The sequence below is a fragment of the Medicago truncatula genome, chromosome 1, assembly GCF_003473485.1.
Source record: "Medicago truncatula cultivar Jemalong A17 chromosome 1, MtrunA17r5.0-ANR, whole genome shotgun sequence".
Lineage (NCBI taxonomy): Eukaryota > Viridiplantae > Streptophyta > Magnoliopsida > Fabales > Fabaceae > Medicago > Medicago truncatula.
The window spans coordinates 2807256-2829908 of NC_053042.1; the positions used below are offsets into that span (position 1 = coordinate 2807256).

The following is a 22653-nucleotide window of genomic DNA, read 5'->3' on the forward strand; positions in this document are numbered from 1 at the left end:
AACGTCGTTGTTTTATAGCAGATGCTAGGATTAAATCTTGTAAGAAATTCAGTTCAAACTTGTTAAAGGTGAAGTGTTCATGTTTAAAAGGAGAGCTTTAACTCCTTGTGATTTAAAATCTTGCTTTTAATAGTTTAATTTGATACCTTTGAGACAATGAAAGCAGGATTATCTAACTTACAATATAAACTGAAATTTGGTGCATCTTGTGCTTTCTTGAGGTGGATTATAAATAAAATTATGATATTTAAAAAAAATAAAAAAATTGTATCAGGAACAAACATTAGTAGTCCAAAAATAAAAAAATTTCAAAACCACTGTCTCATCATAGTACAATCCCACATGATTTACAGACAAAACTCCCCAAGTTATTTCTTCTGTTGAATTCTTAAATTGGAAAGTAAACTTCCAAGTTTCAACCACAAGAGCCCAAGGAGCATTCCCGCGTGTAACATAACTGCATCACTTTAAATAATCCAATGAAATCTACACATTTTAGCATACAATGATAACATAACATTTAAGGAGAAAATTTGTCATGTATTCCCAAGGACACGAAGGTGGTATGGTGGTCCACGACAAAAAATTGGCTCAGCAGATGAAGTTGCCCTAGCACGAGCCCGAAGGATGTCATTTGCATCATCGATCACTGCTGCGGCAAGTAGTGTATACTCTCCTGGGACAAGGAAATGCAGGCAAAAAGAATGTTTGATTTGTTGAAGTGGGGGAATTTCAATGGTAACTTCACTCAGGACACCTAAAAAAGAATTGATTTTCGCAAGACAATACAATGTTAGAAAGCCATATGAATGCCTTAAAATAATAGAAAGCAAACAAAAATTGAATATTACCGGTCCACAGAACAGTTGATTTGGTACCGTCTACACAGTTTTCCCCAGCTACATCTCTGCATGTAATATTAAGATTCATTTTGATCATATCCTTTGTGTTATTACGGACCACAACCACCATTGGTGTCATTTCATGTGCAAGCACAGAACTTTTGGAAGCAGGGGATTCAGGTAAATCAGATTCTTTAACCGGATCAATATTATCTGAATCAGATCCATCTTTAACAAGCTTGAAGCCAAATGTCAGTGGATCTGGCAGCAACACATCCATGACTGATGTCTGTAGAGCAGCCTGGATAGCATCCTTGATATTTAACTCTCCAGAGCTATTGCGTCCTGAGTGCCATTGAACCTTAATCCTAGATACAAGGTTCTTGATGCAAGCATTGAGTTCGGCTTTGCTGTTCTTTTCAGAGAATGATGAATTTCTTCCTCCACCAATCCCATCTGTCTGAGTGTCCTTCGATAAAAAGGAATCGTCAAGAACGGGTAATTTAAAATGCTCAAGAGGCACAAGAACCCTTGCTGAGCAATCTCTATCAATTCTTGTTTTAGGATAGCCGTATTCTGTAGAATCCCGATCAGCTAAATGATTGTCCTCGTTACTGTTGTTCTCCAGTTTGACAGAGACATTGATTTCAAATACAACGTCAGTTGGATTAGACAGCTCAAGTTCAAGAAAACGCAGTCCCCAGCTTCCTCTGAAAGGATCTATTTTGACCAATCTGTCCACTGAGTTAACATGTCCTCCATTGGAACTATTATTCACATCGTCCAACTTAGGAAGATTTTCACTAACATGAGCAGGAAATTCCATTGAAAGCAGCTGAGCCTTCACAAAAGACAAACCCTGCAAAACACAAATCTGAAGGGGAACAACGAGGCGTCTACCGGGGGATACAGCATTTGGATCTTCAGAGGTTTTCAGTGGACCTGAAATAAACGTGGAAAGAGCCTTAGTACAACATATAAAATAACACGCACAAGTTAGTAACGGTCCTCAGCACAGGAGCACATGAAACCACCAAATGACATAAATCAATAAATGCATGATATTGCAAGTATAGAGAATGCCAATGTGCCATAAGATGGGAGCTGCATAAGGAACCTTGTCAAATAGACATGTTTCAACTATTTATGATGGGACATGACTAAATGCAAGAGAACAATGACACTGATCTAACAAAAGGGGTAGAGGAAACATGGAAAAACTGAAATGGGGGCAAATAACTGCACAAGAAAAATGAATAAAATATTCGAATCCACAAAAAGTTTTGATCTGAATGTATTCCAATGTAAGGCCTGCAGACTGAACTTCTAAATTCATCATCAAAGCAAGAAAATACTGATGTCTTGAAGACAGTACCGGCGTAGTGTATCAATAGCGATGGGCAACTTGCATCTTTGGAGTGCCTCGTACTATCAGCATCTGCCACACCAACCTGCCAGGCTCGCAAAGTCACAGGGAATGTAACTTCTGCTCCAGGCTTTAGAGGGAGGTGAGATTTTAATGTTTCAGAAGAATATGTAATTACAGAATCTTGATTTTTCCCTGACAGTGAAATATGCGCCTGCTCAATTGGAACTGTGCCTGCATTAGCCAGATTTATCCACACATCGCGAATTTCGCCTTCGTACAAAATGATGGCCCCATCACCTCCAACAACATGTGATATCAGCAATGGAAGTGGTGGTACTACAGAAATACTTGGAACAGATACATTCTTCAACTTTGGAGATCCACAACAACGGAAAGGGTCAGAAAGGACAAGCCCTTGTGCGGCCCCAAGAAGCAGATTGTCAACCTCTTTAAACAGGTGTTCAGTAATAACACCAAAACAATGAACAATGCACCCAGGAATTGTAACTGGCCCCACTGATGTTGGAATGCCAGATAAGGTAATCACTTTTGAAGAATTTGGTAGAAGGCTTATGCTCACAGGAAAAGCATCAAAATTTCCTGAATGCACAGACAGATATATGCTATCGACTCTTAAATCAAAGCCACATGGGTTTGCCAATTCCACTAAAACCTGGATCGGCTCTCCAACAATCCAAACAAGCTCTTGCTTCTTGATATTATTTGGATCTCCTTTACTGAATGGCGTGTAAATGAAAGGGCCTGAAGGAGCAGAACCCACCCACCAGTCTTCTCTAGCAGGATTACGTTTAACGATGTCCATTTGTGTGGGGTGGACAGGAAAGGAATGCACCCTGAAAATATTTAAATTGTTTCTTGTATTAGCTCTCCAAAATTAATGTAATTGACCAAATTAGCATTTGAAAAACTTGACTCGAAAGGGAAGATGAAGGGATATGACTTGGTCATGATGAATTGCGGGAATTTTTTTTTGACCCGGTAAATACCTTATAAAAGGTAAGGCGGGATCGGCACAACGAGTCCCTGGTGGTAGCCTCTCAGACGAATTTGAAAGTGCATTAGCAAGGCCATTCTGCCCAGCAGGAGTTATTAGAGGATAGTACGACCTAAGTAGTCGTGCCGCTGCACTCCATGCAGTAAGAGGATCTCCAGCACGAACTGCAGAGAGCAGAATTTCTCTTAATACAACCATCTGGATGGTACTCCATTGAGACTCAAACAATGAGACAACTGATTGGTGATATATTTTCCCACCATCAGGTTTATCAGATCCAATTCCCTTCTGTGAAGAAGCAACGGTTTAAATTACATTTTTATAACTGGAAATCTTTTAGCGAAGCAAAATAAGAGATGTTTCCAAAAGCAAATAAGAGATAAGCAGCAACAGTTTACTATCATAGGAAGTAATAATTTCTAGTTTAAAAAAATGTATGACAAATCAATCAAAATTTTCTCTCCAATACATAAAATAGTTATATTTTTAAAGTAACAGAAGCAAGGCCATAGGTGTTTCGAGTATCCAAAGAAATAAGGAGTTTTGATGGGTGATGTGTGTATACTCACAGTATGGATAGAATGATCGGAAACTGATGATCTACTTTGAACATGATAAGCTTTTGTGGTCATTGCCAAAACTTGCATAGCACTAATTGCAGCCAGCCTATTATCTTGCTGCAAATATAACTGAGCAACCTGCCTCGAAAAGAAAGCAGCTTTCCTCTGGTATCCAAGACTACCATACAAACGAGCTATTTCAATGTATAATATGAGTCTATCACTTGCATCAATTAAAGATTTAGCACCATCTGCAGCTGTGGTTAACAACTCCACCACCTCCTTGGCCAGCTCTCGCCTGTTGATTGAGAGAATTCAGCCAAAATTGGTTTTAAAATAATAAAAAGTGAAACATATTGCTTGCTACACCTAAATTCCTCTTGATAACAAACTAGTATAGATATTCTAAATCTCATATGTATAACACCAACTGTTTTGAGTAAACAGGAGCATGAAATTTAAAAATTGATGAAGCATCATTCAATTGAAATGCTGATCTAACTTCAAGAAGTCAAACAATTGAAATGCAAAATTCATAATAGCTCGCCACGGTGCGTGTATTCAAGATGATAGAAACTTGGGTCCTGTGGGGTGCCCAGGTTTCACATTTAGTACTGTGGGATGCTCAGTAGAGAATTTAAGTGACTTGGTTCTCCCCCCTTGATAGCTAGCTTTTAAGGGAGGGTACTCAAATGCTTAGATACTTCTCAGAATACTCAAGCTAATTGAATTACGTATTCATAATGGCCATCAACATAGCACATTTATCACATTGTAAGGCACATCAAATAATGTACCTGCAAAGGAACCTTGCTAATTTCAAAGTAGCTTCAAGTTCAAAAGTTATGGGGGAAACTCTGCACAAAAGAAATAAACACACCAAGAATTAAAAAAATAGAAATCGGAATAATCAGCATGACGGGTAAATAAAGATTGAGTAATATAACTAGGGAAAGCACAGTTAAGCGATAGGCATCAGAGAAATCAGTTAATGAAGGCTCAAACCTCAAAGGATAACTTCTTACCGCTGAGTATTGTCTTGTGACTTCTTGTAATGCAAGATGACACTATTATAACGATATCTAACTTCATCCTCCAAGACTGAATCTTTCTGGCCCATACGGTCAATCTGAAACCAAAAAAATGAAAAGAAATAAATAACACTAAATGTGAATGTAGACAAGAGCGTGTTCATTTTACAGGACAATCATGGTCGTCATATGACATATCTATACTCCTATGCCATGTGCACTGCCTCTCACTACTCTCAATTTATAGAAATATACTACAATATTTATACTGCAGATACCATGCAATGCCAGAAAACTGTCTATAAATTGAATCAATAACCAAATTATTTATGACATGCAGCATTTCCAAGTCAACTAATTTCCGCCTAAACCTCATGCCCTTGAATTCTTGAGTAAAAACGAAGACAAGATTCATTTGAGAGCCGTATGAACATATCTTCTTTCCCTTCTAAGAACCAGAATCTAGCTTAATTGGAGCACAAATTAGATGATAAAGATTTTAGACATTGGAGCCTTAAATTGTCGATACTCTAGTCTGCTAGTTCATGCTTTCTGAATAAATTATATACAAAGTAAGTAATTGTTCATACGTTGTCTGCAAATAAAAAAACAATTAAGCACTTGAAAAAGCAGTTAACAGTAGACACATAAAAAACCACTACGGCTGCATGTCTCAATCCCTTCCATTTTCAAAATGCAAAACTAATCACCACACAAAAGCAGTGTTTAGTGTTATATTTGGGTAAGGATTTTACAATCGTGGTTTAGAATGAACATAATTTTATAAAACTGATTTAGTCAAATTTGAGTTTGACCAAAGTTTGCAAGCAAGACCAATCTTGATTGTGAGTAACCACACCACAGATCTGGATATTTACTAAAACCACATTTGACAATAGAGGAAAAAAAACTCTCTACCATGAATCCAAACCAAACACACACTTTGGATGCAATCAGAGATAGGGTTCACAAAACCCATAATGAAGAGAATTTTTTATGTACCCTCACATTACTTCACCGGTTCCAATGAAAAACACAACGCATGTGGATTGCCTAGCCATACAGTCCACAATCTTTAATTATTATTTTTTTTTTAAAAAACACTATTCAATTTTAAATCTAACTCAGAATGAAAGCATGAAAAGAAGAGGAAAAAAAAATACCAGCAAGGCACAAACACTGCCCTCCAATGCACCAGCATACCAGAAGTAATCCCCAGTCAACCTGCCAAGTTCTAATGCAGTAGAATAATGAAGATTAGCATCAACAGGAGAACCTGCCAGCAAGCAGTAATCACCAATCGTCTTCTGAGCACGCCCAAGTCTCCGTTTTTTGGCCTTGATAACCTGCATTCCACACAAACACACAAAAGATCAATCAAATTGAACTTCACAACAAGGCCTGTTTGACTTGGCTTATTTGAGCTGAACATATCAACATAAGAATTTGAGAGACTGTTTGGAACAACTTATAAAAAACACCTTATGGCATGTCCATAATTTGTTTTAAGCTTATTTTTAGAAGCTCTTCAAAATGGCTTATGAAAACAGCTTATATTAAAACAATTTGAAATTATTTTATCTTCTGTTATGGAAATAGCTTATGCATAAGTACGTAGATGATAAGCTATTATACTATCAGCTCTTAATTGAGCTGTTTATCCAAACAGAGCCAAGAACACAAAACCAAAAATCAAAATCCACATTATAACACATAACACCGCCAAGATATAAAAATAAAAACAACAATAATAATCATGATTCATGACACCTAAAACATGAACACCTCCTCTGAGCTGAGACTAGCTTGAGAATCCAAAGGTGTCTTGAGAATAGTTCCAGAAGATTCTGCTTGAAGTACCCACTTCTCAAACTCCATTAGCAACGAAGCAGCTACTTCTTGCATCATAGTATTCAAATGAAACTCTAACGTTGCACGATCCGCAGGTGGAAACAACCTCAAATTTCCACCTCTCTTACTTCCATCCTCAAGCTACAACAAAAAACAAAACAATAAATAAACAAAACCTACAAGGATCTGCTTGACAAGCACAATAAGCTAGCTTACAATTTAAAGCTTATAAGCTCATATGACTAAAAAAGACTCATTTGGTAACCGTCTTTTTTTCATGAGCTTATAACTTATTTTTACTAGCTTATAAGCTCACATAACTAAAATACACCCATTTGGTAATCTTCATCTTCTCGGCAGCTTATAGCTTTTTTTGTCAAGCTTACTCAAGTAGCTTAAAGCTTAAAACCTATGACTTATCATTTTTCGCTCGGTTTTACATCTGCCACCTTAATTAAAAGAAATTAATATAAATTAAAGATATATATTTTATGTCATTTCATGTTTATAAGTCAATTCGATCGCTAATTTTACCTAACATTACATATTCAATCAGCTATCATATTCGCTAGGATCGAGCATACCCTCAATAAGGGAAACACCACATTCACATAGTTAGTGTGCCCAGTAGCTGTCTTACTCGATCGAATGGCCCAGATTCAAGTTCGGAATTTTTAAATTTATAAAATAAAAATTAAATCTGCATTTTTCTATCAGCAATCAGCTAGCTTATCAGTAAAGTCGTCACTTATTTGCTATTGTTTACCAAAGTGAGCCTAATAAAGTTTCTAATTATAACAATTTCTAACGGAAATTTCTAAAAATAAAAAATTAAATAAGAATTATAAGAAATATTTCCTTTTATGGATCCATTTCTTAGGGAAATTAATCACCAAAAAAAAGTTGAAATGCAAATAAAAAATGTGACTACCTGAGAATCATTAGGGTAAAACGCAAAGCAACGATCAACAAGCGAAGAAGGATAAGATTTACACGAACTGGCAAACTGATCAACAACATCATTAAGATCCAACGAAGAAGGACAATGAACAATGCCAACAACAGCAAGAGTTTTCCGATGCGATTGAAAATCTTCCCAGGGACTAGGAGTAGCGCCGCCAAGTACGAATTTGAAGCGAAGAGAACCGGAATCCCAAGGTTGATGAGCGAAAGGGGATTTCTGGTGTTCGGTGTAGAAAGAGCTGATGGCGGAGAGAGGGATGGTGTGGAGTGGGAGGAGGAGGGAGTAATAGTCGCGGAGGAGTGGTGGTGGGATTTGTCCTATTGGGATTACGGCGATTTGGATTGTTGAAGAGCCTTCTATGCTTACTTCTGGTTCCATTCTGCGTGATCGCCGGAGTGGTTAGTTACTTTGGTCTTTCTTACTGCACTCGCACTCACCGGCATATACAAACTAGATCTCCTTTTTTTTTTTTTTACAAAATAAAATATTCATTTATTCACGTTCATAAAATACGTCAAAACAAAAATGAGTTTCACCAAATAACGAATTGTTTGACGATTCACAACAATTCACGTGCCACAGTATTTTCAAAGATACACTCCAAACTTGAGAACTAAAATCGTGCCACGATCTTGAGGCCTTGTGCCGCAATTTTGCTTAAACATAAACATCAAATTTTGAGTCAAAACTCGATAATTATCCAATTGACCTAAAGTTATAGTTATGTCAATTTAACTATTAACCAACTTGCTCTTTAACCTTGCGTTGAATGATATTCGAGACAAAAGCAATAAAGTCTAAATCCTCGTTTGAACCTTGATTCACACGTGGACTTTCACGTGCATACAACCACTCTTGGTTGTTCGACAAACTCCCAAGTTTGATTTTTCTCCTTGCATCTAACTACACTTTATAGTCCCACAAGTTTCCACCTTTACCTCATATTGTATTTCGCACTCTCAGAGATTCTTGCATCCAACTACACTAGAAATTTTAGGCAGTTCCACATGTTTACACCATAACCTCTTCAGCTCTCCTGTGTGATCAATTCCGTCATCTTGAAGAATTTCATTGCTCGCAATTAGAGCATAACACAAAAGTCTTCTTAGTTGTAACATTCCACTGTTATCAGCTCCACCTTAAGCTGAGATTTTTTTATCTTAACTTTCAAATGAGTACTTCCACTATGTCTTTCACCTCGCAAATCCACCTCTAAAGTTGAACACGAGCACTACTACCTCCGCCTCTCTAGACGGAACATGACCTTTGGAAACAAACATTACCGCCATGACATCACCGTCATGACATCCTATCTTCCACTTAAGTACTTAACCTTCTTTGATTGTGCTAGGTTGACCGACAACACCGCCTTACCTTTAAATGCCTCCATACACTTTCGTTGATCCATGTTTGTCTCCACCTTCAAGATGTAATCTTTGGTGATCATATTGATCACTTGACAAACTTATCCCCTTACCCTGCAGTGGGCGCCAATTATTGTGAATTTGGTAGCTTCAAATCTCACATCACTACCCACTTCAACTCTTTAAAATGTTAACGGATAACGAACGTGAAAATTTACAAACTAAAATAATTATAGAATGATGTATTTGACAAAATAATACGAGAGATAAATTATTTCATATTTATTGTACAAATTTACGAGGAATCAATTTTATGTTACTCTTTAATCAAATGTCCAACCATATGTGTTCCTTTAAATTTTAAAAACCCGCAAAGTATTTTAAAATTTTAAAAATACTGAATCTATTGAAATCCATGAGTAATTTTTTATTTTACAATTCCAATGTTATTCGATGTACTCTTTTAATTGTTTAATTTTCTAGGAAAAAATCGTGTTTTAATATTTTTTTTTTCTCATTCAAATGAAAAAAAAATCGACCTTGTTTCTCCTTTAAAACGACTAGAACAAAGATAATTACTATTCATACCTCAATAAAATATTTTTAAAATGAAATAAAATTTTCAATGTAATCAAAATCTTGCACTTGTTCCTCACGTTTTGGGTACATCTCAAATCATTTCAGCGCTCACAAACTTAATTGACGTAACTTATGTAAACCGAGTTTACTTAGTACTTATGTATTTTTTGTGTGTAAATTGAGTTTACGTGACATTTTTTACCGTTAAATGATGAAATATTAATTGTTATGTAATATTTTTCTCCTGGTTAAAATTTAAACCCTTAATCTTTAATTCATAAATAAAACATTTTGAAATCCAAAAATTTATGTTATTAATCCACCATTCAAATACAAACTAAAAAACCTTGATTGTTAAAGAATTTTTAAAGAAACCTTAAAAGTCAATAAAATCCAACATAATAAATTATCCAACAAATTTAATGCATATAAATAAAAATCAAATATAAATTTTGTAAAAAGTAAAACAAATTATCAAAAGAAAAAAATATCATAATGATTTACCACAAAAAATATGATATTCAAACCTTCAAAATTCTAGAAGAAAAAAAACTAGAAGTGGGCTTTCATAATAGGTCTAAAACCCTTTCCTTTCGTTTTTCACAGCCACCAAAACCTCCATCCATAGCCGGCGATTATCCACCTTCACCTCCTTCCTCTGCAATCACCTAGGTACCTTCCTTCTCTCTATATCCGTTTTCTCTCTTATTTCGTTTAATTGTCATCGTGCATGCTTTTATTGTTCTGCTTCCACCATTATTACTGTATGTATGTATCTGTTTTTGTTATCTTAACTGAAGAAATCAAATGGGTCACTGTCAAAATATTATTTTGAACCAAAATGGCAAATGGGTCATTGACAAAATTTCATTTTGTAGTAAAATGGATCATGTATTATTAGTTTTAATATAAGATAGGACCCCATTTGGATAAACAGCTTATTTGCAGCTACGTGTAAGCTATTTCTATGGAAAATGATGAGATTAAGTTAATTGTCTTTGTATAAGCTATAAGCTGTTTTAATAAGTTAACTTGGAGAACTTATGAAAATAAGCTGAAAACGGCTTATGAATACGTCATAAGTTGGTTTCATAAGTTCTCCTAAACAGTCTCACAAAACTTATGCAAATAGATAAGCTAAAATAAGCCAATCCAAATGGCCCAAAGTTTAATTTTTATTCACTGTTTTGTACTGTTACTATCTCAAACAACCAATAATGTTTGTGACTTTTGAAGTGATTATGATAAACATCAAACTTTTGGAATGTTCTATCAGCTACGATTGATTGACAATGTAACAACTTTTTACACTAACGGCGTATATGAATTAAATGATTTAATTTATATTATGTGATTGATTTGTAGCCAAATAACATGGGGAAGAGAAAGCGAAGTGAAAAGGCTGAAGCTGTGGCTGTGCCCAAAAAGGAAGATGTTGCTCCAGAGAGACCAGTGAGGACCCTTTTGGGATGGAAGGATAAGAATGAGAATGAAGCTGAGGTTAAGGACAACGGTGCTTCACCTGTATTCAGGAACAAAGAGAAAGTTTTGGTTACTTGCTCTAGGCGTATTGTTTACAGGTGTAAATCTCAAAACCCAAATATATTTTGCTGTTATCACGCAGTTTGTGCTTGTTTTGATTTCGGATTTGTTTATTTTGGGTATGTTTGGCTAACAACTTAGTTAAGTTATTATGCTGTAAGGGTTTATCTTGTAAGTGCTTATTTATAAGTTATTTCTGCAACAAAAATTAAATTAATGTCAAATGGTTTTGATGTAAGTTATAAGTTGTATTCATAAACTATCTTGAAGAGCTTATGGAAGATGCTGAAAACAGTTTGTGGACATTTCATATGTTGTTTCTAGAAGTTGTCCCAAACAGTCTCACAAGTGTTTATCCCAATTTCCAGTAGATAAATTTAAATAATGCAATCCAAACAAGTCCTTTGTGTGTGAAATTAAGCACAAAAAAACTTCTTCCTTTTATTGTGGGTTACTAGTTTTTTAATATGGTATTGATCATAAACTTATTATAGGTACCGACATTTGATGTTGAACTTGGTATCACTTCTACCTCATTGCAAAAAGGATAACAAGGTTGAATCGAAAGAAACTAAAGGCGCCACCTTGAACGAGCTTGTTGAGCTCAAAAACTGTTCTTCATGTTTATTTTTTGAGGTATTATTTATTTTTTATTTTTTATGACATTAAGGTTTTTCAATGAAAACTATGCATTATGTTTATGAGCTATGCTATGTTGTTGTTGAGTTAGAAAATTCACTGTTTGTTGGTGTCAAGAATTATTCCATTTTGTTACAAATGTTGATGTCTATGTTGATATTTAGATGTAATGTAATATGTTGTTGTTGGTTAGTTTCGAATTGATATAATCTATTTCCTTTATGTGATGGATTACACATCTGATTATTGTGTCTTATAGATTTTTGTTTTATCCATTAAGAATTTTAAAGTGTAGAGAATTTCACTCTTTTCTTTCCCCTCCCAAATTGGCTTTCTCTGTATTTACAAAGTTTACTTGTTTTAAATCTGTCGACTGAGACAACATTTTCCATTTAATCTCGAGTTTGAGTTACCATTCTTAATCTCGAGCAAGTCTAGTCTATTTGTAACATTTGGATAACTATCTTATATCTACCTTCTGTGTATGTGAAATTCAGTGCAGGAAGGCAAAAGATCTTTATCTCTGGATGGCAAAATGCCCCAACGGCCCGTCTGTTAAATTTTTAGTTAGTGCCAGTAATATTCTCATCTGTTTGTTATCTTAAGTTTACTACATAAACCAATTTCCTTGCTATGATTATATAGTATTCTGGGATCAGTAATCCAGTTCTTCATTCTTCTTTTTGAATTATGATTGTCTCTCTTTCTTTCTCTCTGAGGCCATTTTACTAGTTTCTCTTTTACCTTCACTGATTTCCAGTGCACACAATGGAGGAATTGAAGCTTACTGGGAATCACCTAAAAGGCTCCCGCCCTCTTTTGACGTTTTCATCAAATTTTGAAAAAGATGCATACTGGAAACTGTTGAAGGAGATGCTGTTACAGGTATTTGGTTTTATTACTCTTCTATGCACTGTTTTGGATTCAAAAGTTAAGGTTATTTTGATAGTACCATCTTAGTTTGGTGGTGCTTTCGGGGTTTTGCGTCGTATGATTTACTAGTATGATAGAAAGTTGTTTTATGTGCACTTTTCTGACGTATTTGTGATCTTATAGTACAACTGTCATATATCTATATGCTTAAAAGTATCTTAATCTGTCACCGTTGACTTGAGAAGTTCAATAAATGTTATGTTTGGCTCTTGTCATAGTTTAAAATTTAAATTGAGTAGAATGTGGGCCAAGCATTTATTCCTGTTCACAATTTTCTCTAGTTTTGGTTCTTGTACCTGAGTTATGTATTTGAATAGGGGTGTGAATTGTGTGAGTGTGCGCACATGCATTTTTTTCTTGGTTATTAGAATAATCAAAGTATACACAGTTTTGATTATTGCTGACGTAGTCTTTCTTTTCTTCATCCAGATATTTGAAACGCCGAAGGACCATAGAAAGGCCAAGCCTTTCCATGACCATGTTTTTGTTTTCTCAATTGTTGATGACCATATATGGTTCCGAAATTACCAGGTTTGTGTTTTCATTTGCAAAGGATCTAAATAATTGGCATAACATTGTTTTCAAATTTGCATTATTTTAGAGTTTAAAAACTTCAAAATCCGTTGGTTTGTTGTTTTCAACATCATTCTACTAAAAAAAAATAAGCGCAAGCATCTTGGTTATAAATATGCCAATTGTTTTGGTTAGCCATAATTTTTGACTTGAGTGAAATTGAGAGGACAAATCCAAATTTTCCCTTTCTTTGCTAACATTGCCGACGGATAAATTGGGTTTGTGAGCATTTCAAATTTTTAAAGCATTAGCCTTAGGTTCCTTTACAAATAGGCTTTAGTATATGAAATAAAAATATATTTGAACACAATTACTTTGAAGAGACCAATTGAAATATGATATTATGACATGAGATTTGATGTAAAATCAAACCAAAACCTTATATACTATATCAATGAAGAAGTAATATGATTGTTTTACTATGGTTACATGGAAAGCTTTCAACTGATTTTTTGTAAACCACTGGATGCTATTATTATGTAATTACATTGTCTACACTTCTAGTCTAGGAGAAAAGAAAATGCATTCTTCACATAGATATGCATGTCTTAAACACCACGACGCCACCTCGTGTGATTGATTGATCAACAGTGTTACTTATTCATGCATTGATGACTTTTATACTAATCCAGTGAACTTAATTTTGGTTATTTTATAATGTATAGAGGTCTTAATGATTTAAACAGGATAAAAGTATTATTTTATGCTGGTACACTTGCATTTTTTTGCAAATGTGGCTTTGCAATGCTATTCTCATTTTCTGCTTTATGTTGTCATTGATGCTTACTGAGCAATGTTACATAATAAACCACATTTTTATTCTCATGCAGATCTCTGTTCCTCACAATGAGTCAGACAAATTACCCCGAGGAAGCCTCGATAAAATGACATTGATTGAGGTCTGTAAATTGGCTCATCGATTTATATTTGATATGTCAATTTCTAACATTCATTTAACTGATGTGTGCAAACTACTTGTTTAGGTTGGTCCACGGTTCTGCTTGAATCCGATTAAAATATTCGGTGGCAGTTTTGGAGGCCCGACTTTATATGAGAATCCACTCTACGTGTCACCAAACCAGGTAACAACCAACATGTTCTCAATGTACACTTGTAATTTCTGTAATTTTCTATTGAAAATAACTACATATTTGTTATGTTTTTAACCTTTTTATGTTGTAGATCCGAGCTTTGCAGAAGAAGAAAAAGGCTGGAACGTTTGCAAAGAAGATCAAAGCAAAGACAAGGAGGAAAATGCATGAGATGGCCAATCCTCTGGAGCCTGATGAGTTTGCAGATATGTGGAAAGATTAATCTTAAACTCCCCTGCCTCTTTTCACTAAAAGCAAGAATGGACTTTTCACCTTATATATCCAAACATGAAATGGTGATTTTTGGTTGGCAGTCCGTTCTTTGTAGCGGCTTTTTGATGTTGCGAATTGCTTTATATGTTCTATTGGAAATATAGGATGTACTTCTATGTGATGTGATTGTTCCCATCAAACTATGATATTATGATCTGTAATGTTATTTTCTTTAATTATTGTTTTTCTGGTGACTGTTTCCTACCCTGCCTTACTTGTACTATTTTGCTATATTTATATTATTATAGTGTTTTTGTCAAGTAGTATTTAGCAGAGAAGGTTTGTTTTAGCCTGAGATTGACTTGGCTTATGCCATTAAACATGACCAGCTTATTTTTTCCATTAATCTCACGAGAAGTAAGAATTATAATACTTGGGAAGCTATATTATTCAAAAAAAAAAAAAACCGGGGAAGCAATATATAAAATTTGTAACTTCCAATTTTCCCACGTGCGAAGGATGCCCATGAAATTCTACGCAGTTTATTATTATTATTATTATTTTTTTAATTTGTAACTTTTAATTTTTTCAGGAATGTCAACTTATTTGCCAAACACTATTTTTAAAATAATACATGGAAATCAAATTTTAGAGAAATTAAACTAGCCCTGTGAGCCATCATGATATCAAATGTCCCAAAATTTCATCCTTCATTTTCATTATCCCTGAAGTTTCTTTAATGACAAATGTTATAAGTATTATATTCTTTGTTCGAATTTAAACCCAAAACTCAAACTCCAAAGTTTAACATCAAATAAGTTGACCTCCCAAGCTCATTAACTCTAGAGTTTAACATCTGTGCATCTACATCAATTACATACAAAAAAAAAAAAGTATACAAACATCTAATCAGACCTCACAGTAATATCATAGACATATTTTATCAACATACGCATAAATAACTATATTAAAATATGATTGAATGTATATGTTAATATTTTACCACATCAATTCCTTCAAAAAAAAAAATATTTTTTTACCAGATCAATTAAATTTTTCCACTAATACAATTCATCCCAAAGATAAACTTCTAAATGAAATCAAATAGATAACTCATTTGGAGTTAGCCTGTTAGTTGATTTGGGATCTTGAAGTTTGTTCCTCTTAAGGTTTCAAGTTCGATTTTATGTTGCCAATTTCGGTGGACAAGTCCATATAGAGCTTTGCTCTGGTTTTAAATGCAGCATCCGCAAGTGGACGATGAGATTAATTCTCTCAAATTAGTCGGTTCTTGGATCGGATAACGAGTTAAAAAAAATTGTACAGAGAATTCCCAGGATTGAAAATTCATTGTAAAAAGGGATGTGAAGAACATATTTAAGATTGCCTCATACGGGGTATGCTAAAAAGTACAAACCTAAGATCAACTCATACCGAAAGGAAAATTTATATTTAGAACATAAGCTTATTCACGCAACATAATAAACCTCAAGTCCCTCATGTGACTTAATTCCCTAGCTTTGCACTAGAGAACACGAAGCTGCGCAAGGAAGGCAACACAAAGATCCAAGAAAAGAAACTGGGGATCCTCAACCCTTTGAAGATCAAACAGATACTTCTCCTGAGTTTTGTAGAGCTGTAAAACGGGGTTGGGTAGCTCAATTAGTTTGAGTAAGTTTAAATTTAAACAAATGAGTAAATATTAATCTAACAAATAACTACTAACATTTGTTTTTTTTTTAAAAAAAGTTTGAAAAAATTCTTGAAAATAACAATCACCGAATAATTAGTCATCAACGTGAATATCAATCTGCGAACACATAATACTAGTAAACTATGAAGTATTTGTTTATTTTCCTCTTACTCTTAGCATTAATTCACTAACTTATAAACCGAGAAGCAATACTTAGCAATGAAACACTACCAAATCCGACACCGACACTAAAATATAAATACTGATAATAATTTTAAAAAAAGGAAAAAACGATAGAATATAACTAGATGTGTTAATGTTCGACACCAACACAAGTTGGACACCACACACCTTCAATCGTGTTGGTGCTAAATAGATAATTAATTCGTTCACACATGAGTTGGCCTATTTTCTAATAGATTGCAAAACACAATAATTCTAGGTTAATTGCGTTGTACTAAAAAAATAGGAGGTTAATTGGAAGAAGAGAAAATTTTGAAGACCCTTCAACTTTGGTTTTCAAACTACTAATGTTTAACAAAGGGTTCTATTATATACTCAAGAAGCTCAACGAATGACAATGAAAAGGTTACTACTAAACCTGTGATTAAAAATATATTTAAATCTAAATGCAACATAGGTTAAGGTTATCAAGAAAACTACCTGCACTTCAAACTTGACTACACTTAACTTAGGAACAACTTCATATTTTCAATAATACTGACATTACCATGCACATAATTGTTAACCAACATCTTAAAGACATCGGTTACATGTAACTAACAAAACAAACAAGGACATTAAACATAATACTAACATATGAATTTTGGCATTTAACAATTACTCTGTACCTTCTCACCTGCTCAAATGAGGTCGGTTAGCAATTCTTCTAACATTTAGTCACTATGTTGTATCCGTCCTTATAACAAAAGAAAATACTGAATGATTATTTCAGAGCAATGAAGCACGGACACTGGACACGGTCACCGACACCGTTAAAAATTTAAGAAAATCACATAATTGAGTATAATTATATGTGTCGGTGTCAGACACAACGTGTATCCGACACTAGGACACACTTAATTTGAGAAGTGTATACGTGCTTCATAGTATCAGAGTTAATTAACTATCAACAAAAAGCATAAACAGAAAACCATTCATAAAGCTACATTGACGAGTGATATATGTATCTCACACTTCTCATTATTACACACATTCTGTTTTATTATGTTTTTAAGTTTTAACAAGACCCCAAAATTCCTTACATTGCCACTGCTAACACAATCATTTTCTGCAGTTTTCTATGCATGGAGATTTGGATAATTCAAACATAGTGAGAATTTTCCATCACCAGCACAAACACGATAACAATTGTCCAATAACAAATAGCAAGGTATGTAATGTAAGGTGAAAAACCATAAAACTGTTGAAATATTATAATAAATGGTATCCCCAAAACATGACTTTTGTGTCAATCTTGTGGAACCTGTATCAGAGAATGACCTAACTCATGAAATTTCCTCGACCACTGTTTGTAGCTCCTTGTGATGAAACTTGTCCCTGAGAAACTGTTTGTGAGCGCCCAGGATCTTGAACATAGTTTTGACCCCTTCCAGCACCAACCATCTGTTGCTGCTGAGGAAGCTGTTGATGCTGGGATAGCTGCTGCTGCTGCTGCATGTGAGAAAGCTGCTGCTGCTGTTGAGATTGCATCTGCTGGTGCTGTTGTTGCATTTGTTGCTGTTGCAGCTGCTGCTGACTGGACAATGGTGGCTTAGTTACAACCATCTCCTTAGGAAAAATCATCCCGATCAAGCGGCAAGGTTTGTCTGAAACAGACATTAGCAACGTCTGTGATGGCAATTGAATAACTGCACATTGCTTCTTTTCCTTCAGCTGACCAAGAAAACCGTGCTGGTTCATTGCCCGAAAAACTAGGAAATCTGCCTTTCCTATATACTGCTTGTTATTCATGTGATCCTGAGATATAAGCCGACCTATTTGCATACCAGCAGGCCAGTCCGCTGTAAGTGTCTCGGATGCAGAAAAACTCCTATAACCTTCGAGTTTGCTGATAAATACCGGCTGTCCTTGTCTTAAACCTGTCAAGGTTCCCTCCCAGGCCTTAATATATTTGGGCGGCTGTGCAGAAGTTGTCTGTTGTGATAAGGGCATATTAGTAGCAGCTGCGTTATTCACAAGTGGCTGCATGCCTGACTGTACTTGTTGAGGCATTCCTGGAGTAGGAATCATTCTGGGAACCTGTTGTCCCATGCTAACAGCTCCTTGAATATTAGCCGATGGTTGTGAAGTGGCTGACATTAGTAAATCAAGACTTGACTGTTGCCCAACCTGTGTAGAAGCAGTAAGATATCCCGAACTAGTAATTACTGGCGGTCCAGAAGATGTCGTGCCACGCTCAATTTTTACGACACGCTCAACTTTTACCGGCAATGGCTCAACTTTTACAGGCACTGGCTCAGCTTTTACAGTAGCAGGAGTCACACTGACATTAGGTATTGGCTGCCGGTTAGCAATAGATCCATTCACCGATGGCAATGAAGATGGGGGTGCCCCCGTAACTGGTGCGACAGATACATCGTCAACTTTAACATGAATTTGATTTGAAGGCAAGTTTGTTGTTCCGGAAGGACTCAAGGCAGTGCGGGCTTCCCTGAAACCTTCTGATATCAAAACAAGAGGGGGTTTAGCATCAACCGGTGGATTGACAGCTCCAGCATTGTAGATGGCTTTGATTTTGGGAAGATTTCTTGGGCAGATGACAGATAGAGAAATAGAAAACTGCGGAAATGCTTTAGCAACATCTTCAGCATCATAAAACTGGTTACCTGATTCCGAGTCAATGGATTCATTCTTCTTGGGAACATATATTGGTCTCTTCAATGGATAAGGATTACTGGCTGCCACAAGAATACAGTGCATTGGCATATCAACATTCTTTTGATTAGGGCTTTCACTTTGAGACGGGGAGAACATCATCAAAGCTTCAGCAAGCCCTTCAGCGACAGCGGTGTCATTTAAACCACCACCGGAAAAGGATATAGATGATAACCAATCTAAGAAAACTTCTGGATCTCTTGTCCAGCCAGAACGTTGCACGAGAACAGGAGAATAAATGCCATGAGTATGATAGGTGACTAGGGCAAACTGAGCGTTGGAAACAGCAGGTTCGTTCCCACAAAGGGACTTGACGATTTTGTTGAGATAATCCACTTGAAGAGTATCCCAGTGCGGTCCCATCGCAGCGGTGCTTTCGACGACAACGATGACCTTCTTCTCCGCCATGGTGTTGAAAGTTTGAAACAAGAGCGCAAAAACAAAAGAGAGTGAGTGCACACAATTTTTAGGGTTTGAGATATTTTAAAAGATTATATTTTGACAATTTTTTCTTTTGAGTAAGACAAAAAAATCTTTTAATTTTTAAAATGGGTGACGCTACTTGTAGCGAACCAAAATATCACGATAGCATCACCACGTGTATTCCATTAATTCTTTACCGTTGAAACGATAACATCGCCAATAGCGAACCAAAATATCATGATAGCATCGCCACGTGTATTCCATCAATTCTTTACCGTTGAAACGATAACATCGCCAACTGTATTCCACCAAGTCTTTAGTGTTGACTTCCGTCACTTTTCAACAAACAATTCATGAATTCCGCAAACTCTATCTTTTCATTGGTTTATAAATCTCTTTTGTGATCCTTTTTGTTATAATTTCTTTCGCATGATATATATAGCGATATTGTTTAAAAAATTTGTGGGTTTTTATTGACTCAGTGAGAGATTTTAAGAGAATTTGTTAAAATGATTTTTTTTACAATTAAGATTCTTAACACACGATTTTAATGTATATAAAAGATTTTTAAAAGAGTGAAGGCTCATTTTGGTCTCCGACAAAATGTGCATAGGCCAAACTAGCGTTAGACAAAAAAAATCACCATAATTAGTCATTCCGTCAATTTTCGTCTTCAACCAACAATTTTCTTCCTATTTTTGAACCGTGACTGGGAATATATGACAATACAGTCGTCTTACCGACTGTCATGTGTATTGTTTACGAAGATAAGGGACAGTTAAGTCTCTACAAAATTTTTTTGGGATGATTTGGTCCCTATAAAAATTTAATTAAAACTGAAATTAGTCATTTTTTTTTTCTCCATGACAAAAATGCAATTTGTTAAATTTTATGAAACTAAATTGATTCTTTTTTTGTCGGTCTACTTCTTTGGTCAAAACAACCATCGTCATCATTGAAACTGATACTCACAAAAAATGGGAAATAGAAGGGTGTGTGAGGAAATGTAAGAAGAAAACCGAAATATAAGGCTTAAATCAGATTGTGCCATAACACTTGATTATTCATCACTTCCAGGTCTTTATCCCTCACCATGCGCATGTTATTTGCACATTCTCTTGAATATCTCAGCTATCTAAAGCCTCCTTTCTCAAGTTTGCACCGATTCAAGAAAACTACAATTCTTTAGTTAATGAAGTTAAAAACCTTTAAAAATGCAAGCAAGAAGACAATCATAGAATTTAGATAACACCATGTCGCATATAAAGCTTATGACATAAGAGATAAAAAACCATAAGACAGTCAGACAGTTTAGTTAACACTATGTAAAAGAGTAATATATAAAGCTTATGACAAAAGAAATAAAAATCTTATGATATTTGAACTATGTCCAAAAATGTTGTTGAAAAAAATATAAAGGGATGAAAAATATGAACACAATGATATCTAAACCAAAGGGCAAAAGAACTTTGATAATGTCAATGGCCAAGAAAATAGTTTGATACTATAGACCATAGTATACTTTGACAAAAGCCACACTTAAAAGAAAACGAAACACACACAATTGAAGCATGTCGCAAACTCAGCAACAACTGGAATTATGGATATGGTGCCTTTTATTGTTCCTGAAGTAAATTACTTTAATCTATGTAAATTTCAGTTTCAACTTCTCTCTTATCTTAATTTTCTTTTCCTATTCATGAATTTTAGTTTTAGATTAAAAATCCAAATTGGAACCAACATATAACTGTATAAATTTAAAAAATCTATAACGAAGTTCAACAATTTTTAAATGAATTCGAATCGACACACTGATGATCTGAACAAATCAAGAGAGAAGATAGAATGAAAACCATTCATGTTGTGGTCGTGAGTGCCACAAATGAACTGACTGATAAAAACAAACGACATTAAAATGTATTTTTAATTAAGATAACACTGATTAAAATAAGAAAGAATTATACACTATGCTCAGACGCTACTTGAGATAGAATCTGAAAAAAAAAAAAAAAAAAAACGTTACATCAGTGAAAAACACTAGAAACTCGTGATAGAAGTACCGTTACCAAAGTTTTGTTACCGGCATACCACATTTAGAGGAACTTCACAATCTTGATTCTTGAGCATAGAATCGGTGATATGACGTACCGTTACAAATCAATTCTATTTTGGTCATACGAGCTTATGTATTATAAGCTATCTGCTATAAGTTAACAGTTTTACCTTGCAAAATAGAGGCTATGTAGCAAGAAAAAAAGTAGTTAAAAGGATAAAAATGGATGCATGTTTGTCTTTTTTATATTTTATTGAAAGGTTATTAACTTGTTGTTAACAATCATGGTTTTATATGCTTGATAGTTGACTGAACTTCAACTTTCTCTCGAGTCTGAAAACCTCATCTCCGAACTTGTCAAATTCCTTGATTCTTTACCGGATGCTGCACTCTCTGATCCAGACAGTGGACATAAAGAAATCAATGCATTTGAAGCTCTGTCTGAAATTCATCGATACATTTGTTCTTCGTCTCTTGACCAGGCAAGCTTACTGTTTCAGACTTTCAGTCATGTTTCATAGGGTATTTGGACACTTATTCAGTAAGTGTTTATCATATAAGAGCTTATGTATACGTTTTTTTGTACCATCGAGGAGTTTATCGATGCAAAATCTGCATGAGCTCTTTATAAATTGTTTATATAAGCGAGCTTACGAAAGTGTTTGTGACTTTGTCATAAGCCCTCAAATAAAGTATTTCAAACCCTCCTATTAACTTCCAAGCTACAATATCATGTAAGTTCTATTGAAGAGAGTGAGCGACCAAGAGTGCCTTATTGATTGTTTGTTGATTTGACAGGAAGTTGTTGACAATCTTTCCATGGAACTGCCAAAGGCTGTTTCAAAGTTTGCTGGCATTTCAAGTTCTTCTTTGGACATGGCAATTAGCATCATTGATCAGTTTATAGTGAAATGTGGTCCAGAGTACATGCTTTTTGTTCTCTGTTATGTGAGTCTCTGTCCTTGTTTATGATTAAATGCATACTTCAGTGCTTCAAAGATATACGCAAAATCAAATTAG

The 22653-nt window shown here is 35.0% G+C and overlaps 3 protein-coding genes across 3 annotated transcripts; 1 reads left to right on the forward strand and 2 right to left on the reverse strand.

Annotated features, from left to right (window-relative positions):
• Positions 1-270: 270 nt before the first annotated feature.
• On the reverse strand, positions 271-8085 carry LOC25481941 (trafficking protein particle complex II-specific subunit 120 homolog). Its single transcript, XM_013610363.3, has 10 exons — positions 7600-8085; positions 6603-6809; positions 5981-6163; positions 4812-4915; positions 4584-4643; positions 3796-4084; positions 3219-3514; positions 2218-3065; positions 852-1784; positions 271-757 (listed from the first exon to the last, which is right to left on the reverse strand). The coding sequence occupies exons 1-10, from the start codon at positions 8008-8010 to the stop codon at positions 537-539; spliced, it is 3552 nt and encodes a 1183-aa protein (XP_013465817.2). The 5' UTR covers positions 8011-8085; the 3' UTR covers positions 271-536.
• A 2003-nt stretch (positions 8086-10088) lies between these two features.
• Positions 10089-14840, forward strand: LOC25481942 (ribosome biogenesis protein BRX1 homolog 2). Its single transcript, XM_013610364.3, has 9 exons — positions 10089-10247; positions 10941-11155; positions 11612-11753; positions 12254-12332; positions 12517-12641; positions 13119-13220; positions 14093-14161; positions 14246-14344; positions 14445-14840. Exons 2-9 carry the CDS (start codon positions 10950-10952, stop codon positions 14574-14576), a joined length of 954 nt encoding a protein of 317 aa, XP_013465818.1. The 5' UTR covers positions 10089-10247; positions 10941-10949; the 3' UTR covers positions 14577-14840.
• Positions 14841-17429: 2589 nt separating this feature from the next.
• On the reverse strand, positions 17430-19610 carry LOC25481943 (mediator of RNA polymerase II transcription subunit 25). Its single transcript, XM_013610365.2, has one exon. The coding sequence runs from the start codon at positions 19563-19565 to the stop codon at positions 17763-17765; it is 1803 nt and encodes a 600-aa protein (XP_013465819.1). The 5' UTR covers positions 19566-19610; the 3' UTR covers positions 17430-17762.
• Positions 19611-22653: the final 3043 nt, after the last annotated feature.

Bases quoted from the DNA above. Each gene is read 5' to 3' on its own strand.
- LOC25481941 (XM_013610363.3), bottom strand. From the start codon at position 8,010: ATGGAACCAGAAGTAAGCATAGAAGGCTCTTCAACAATCCAAATCGCC. The intron at 4,644-4,811 runs GTAAGAAGTTAT...TCTTTTGTGCAG, and splicing joins TCACAAGACAATACTCAGCG to AGTTTCCCCCATAACTTTTG. The intron at 758-851 runs GTAATATTCAAT...ATTCTTTTTTAG, and splicing joins ATCAACTGTTCTGTGGACCG to GTGTCCTGAGTGAAGTTACC.
- LOC25481942 (XM_013610364.3), top strand. From the start codon at position 10,950: ATGGGGAAGAGAAAGCGAAGTGAAAAGGCTGAAGCTGTGGCTGTGCCC. The intron at 13,221-14,092 runs GTTTGTGTTTTC...ATTCTCATGCAG, and splicing joins TATGGTTCCGAAATTACCAG to ATCTCTGTTCCTCACAATGA. The intron at 14,345-14,444 runs GTAACAACCAAC...TTTATGTTGTAG, and splicing joins TCTACGTGTCACCAAACCAG to ATCCGAGCTTTGCAGAAGAA.
- LOC25481943 (XM_013610365.2), bottom strand. From the start codon at position 19,565: ATGGCGGAGAAGAAGGTCATCGTTGTCGTCGAAAGCACCGCTGCGATG.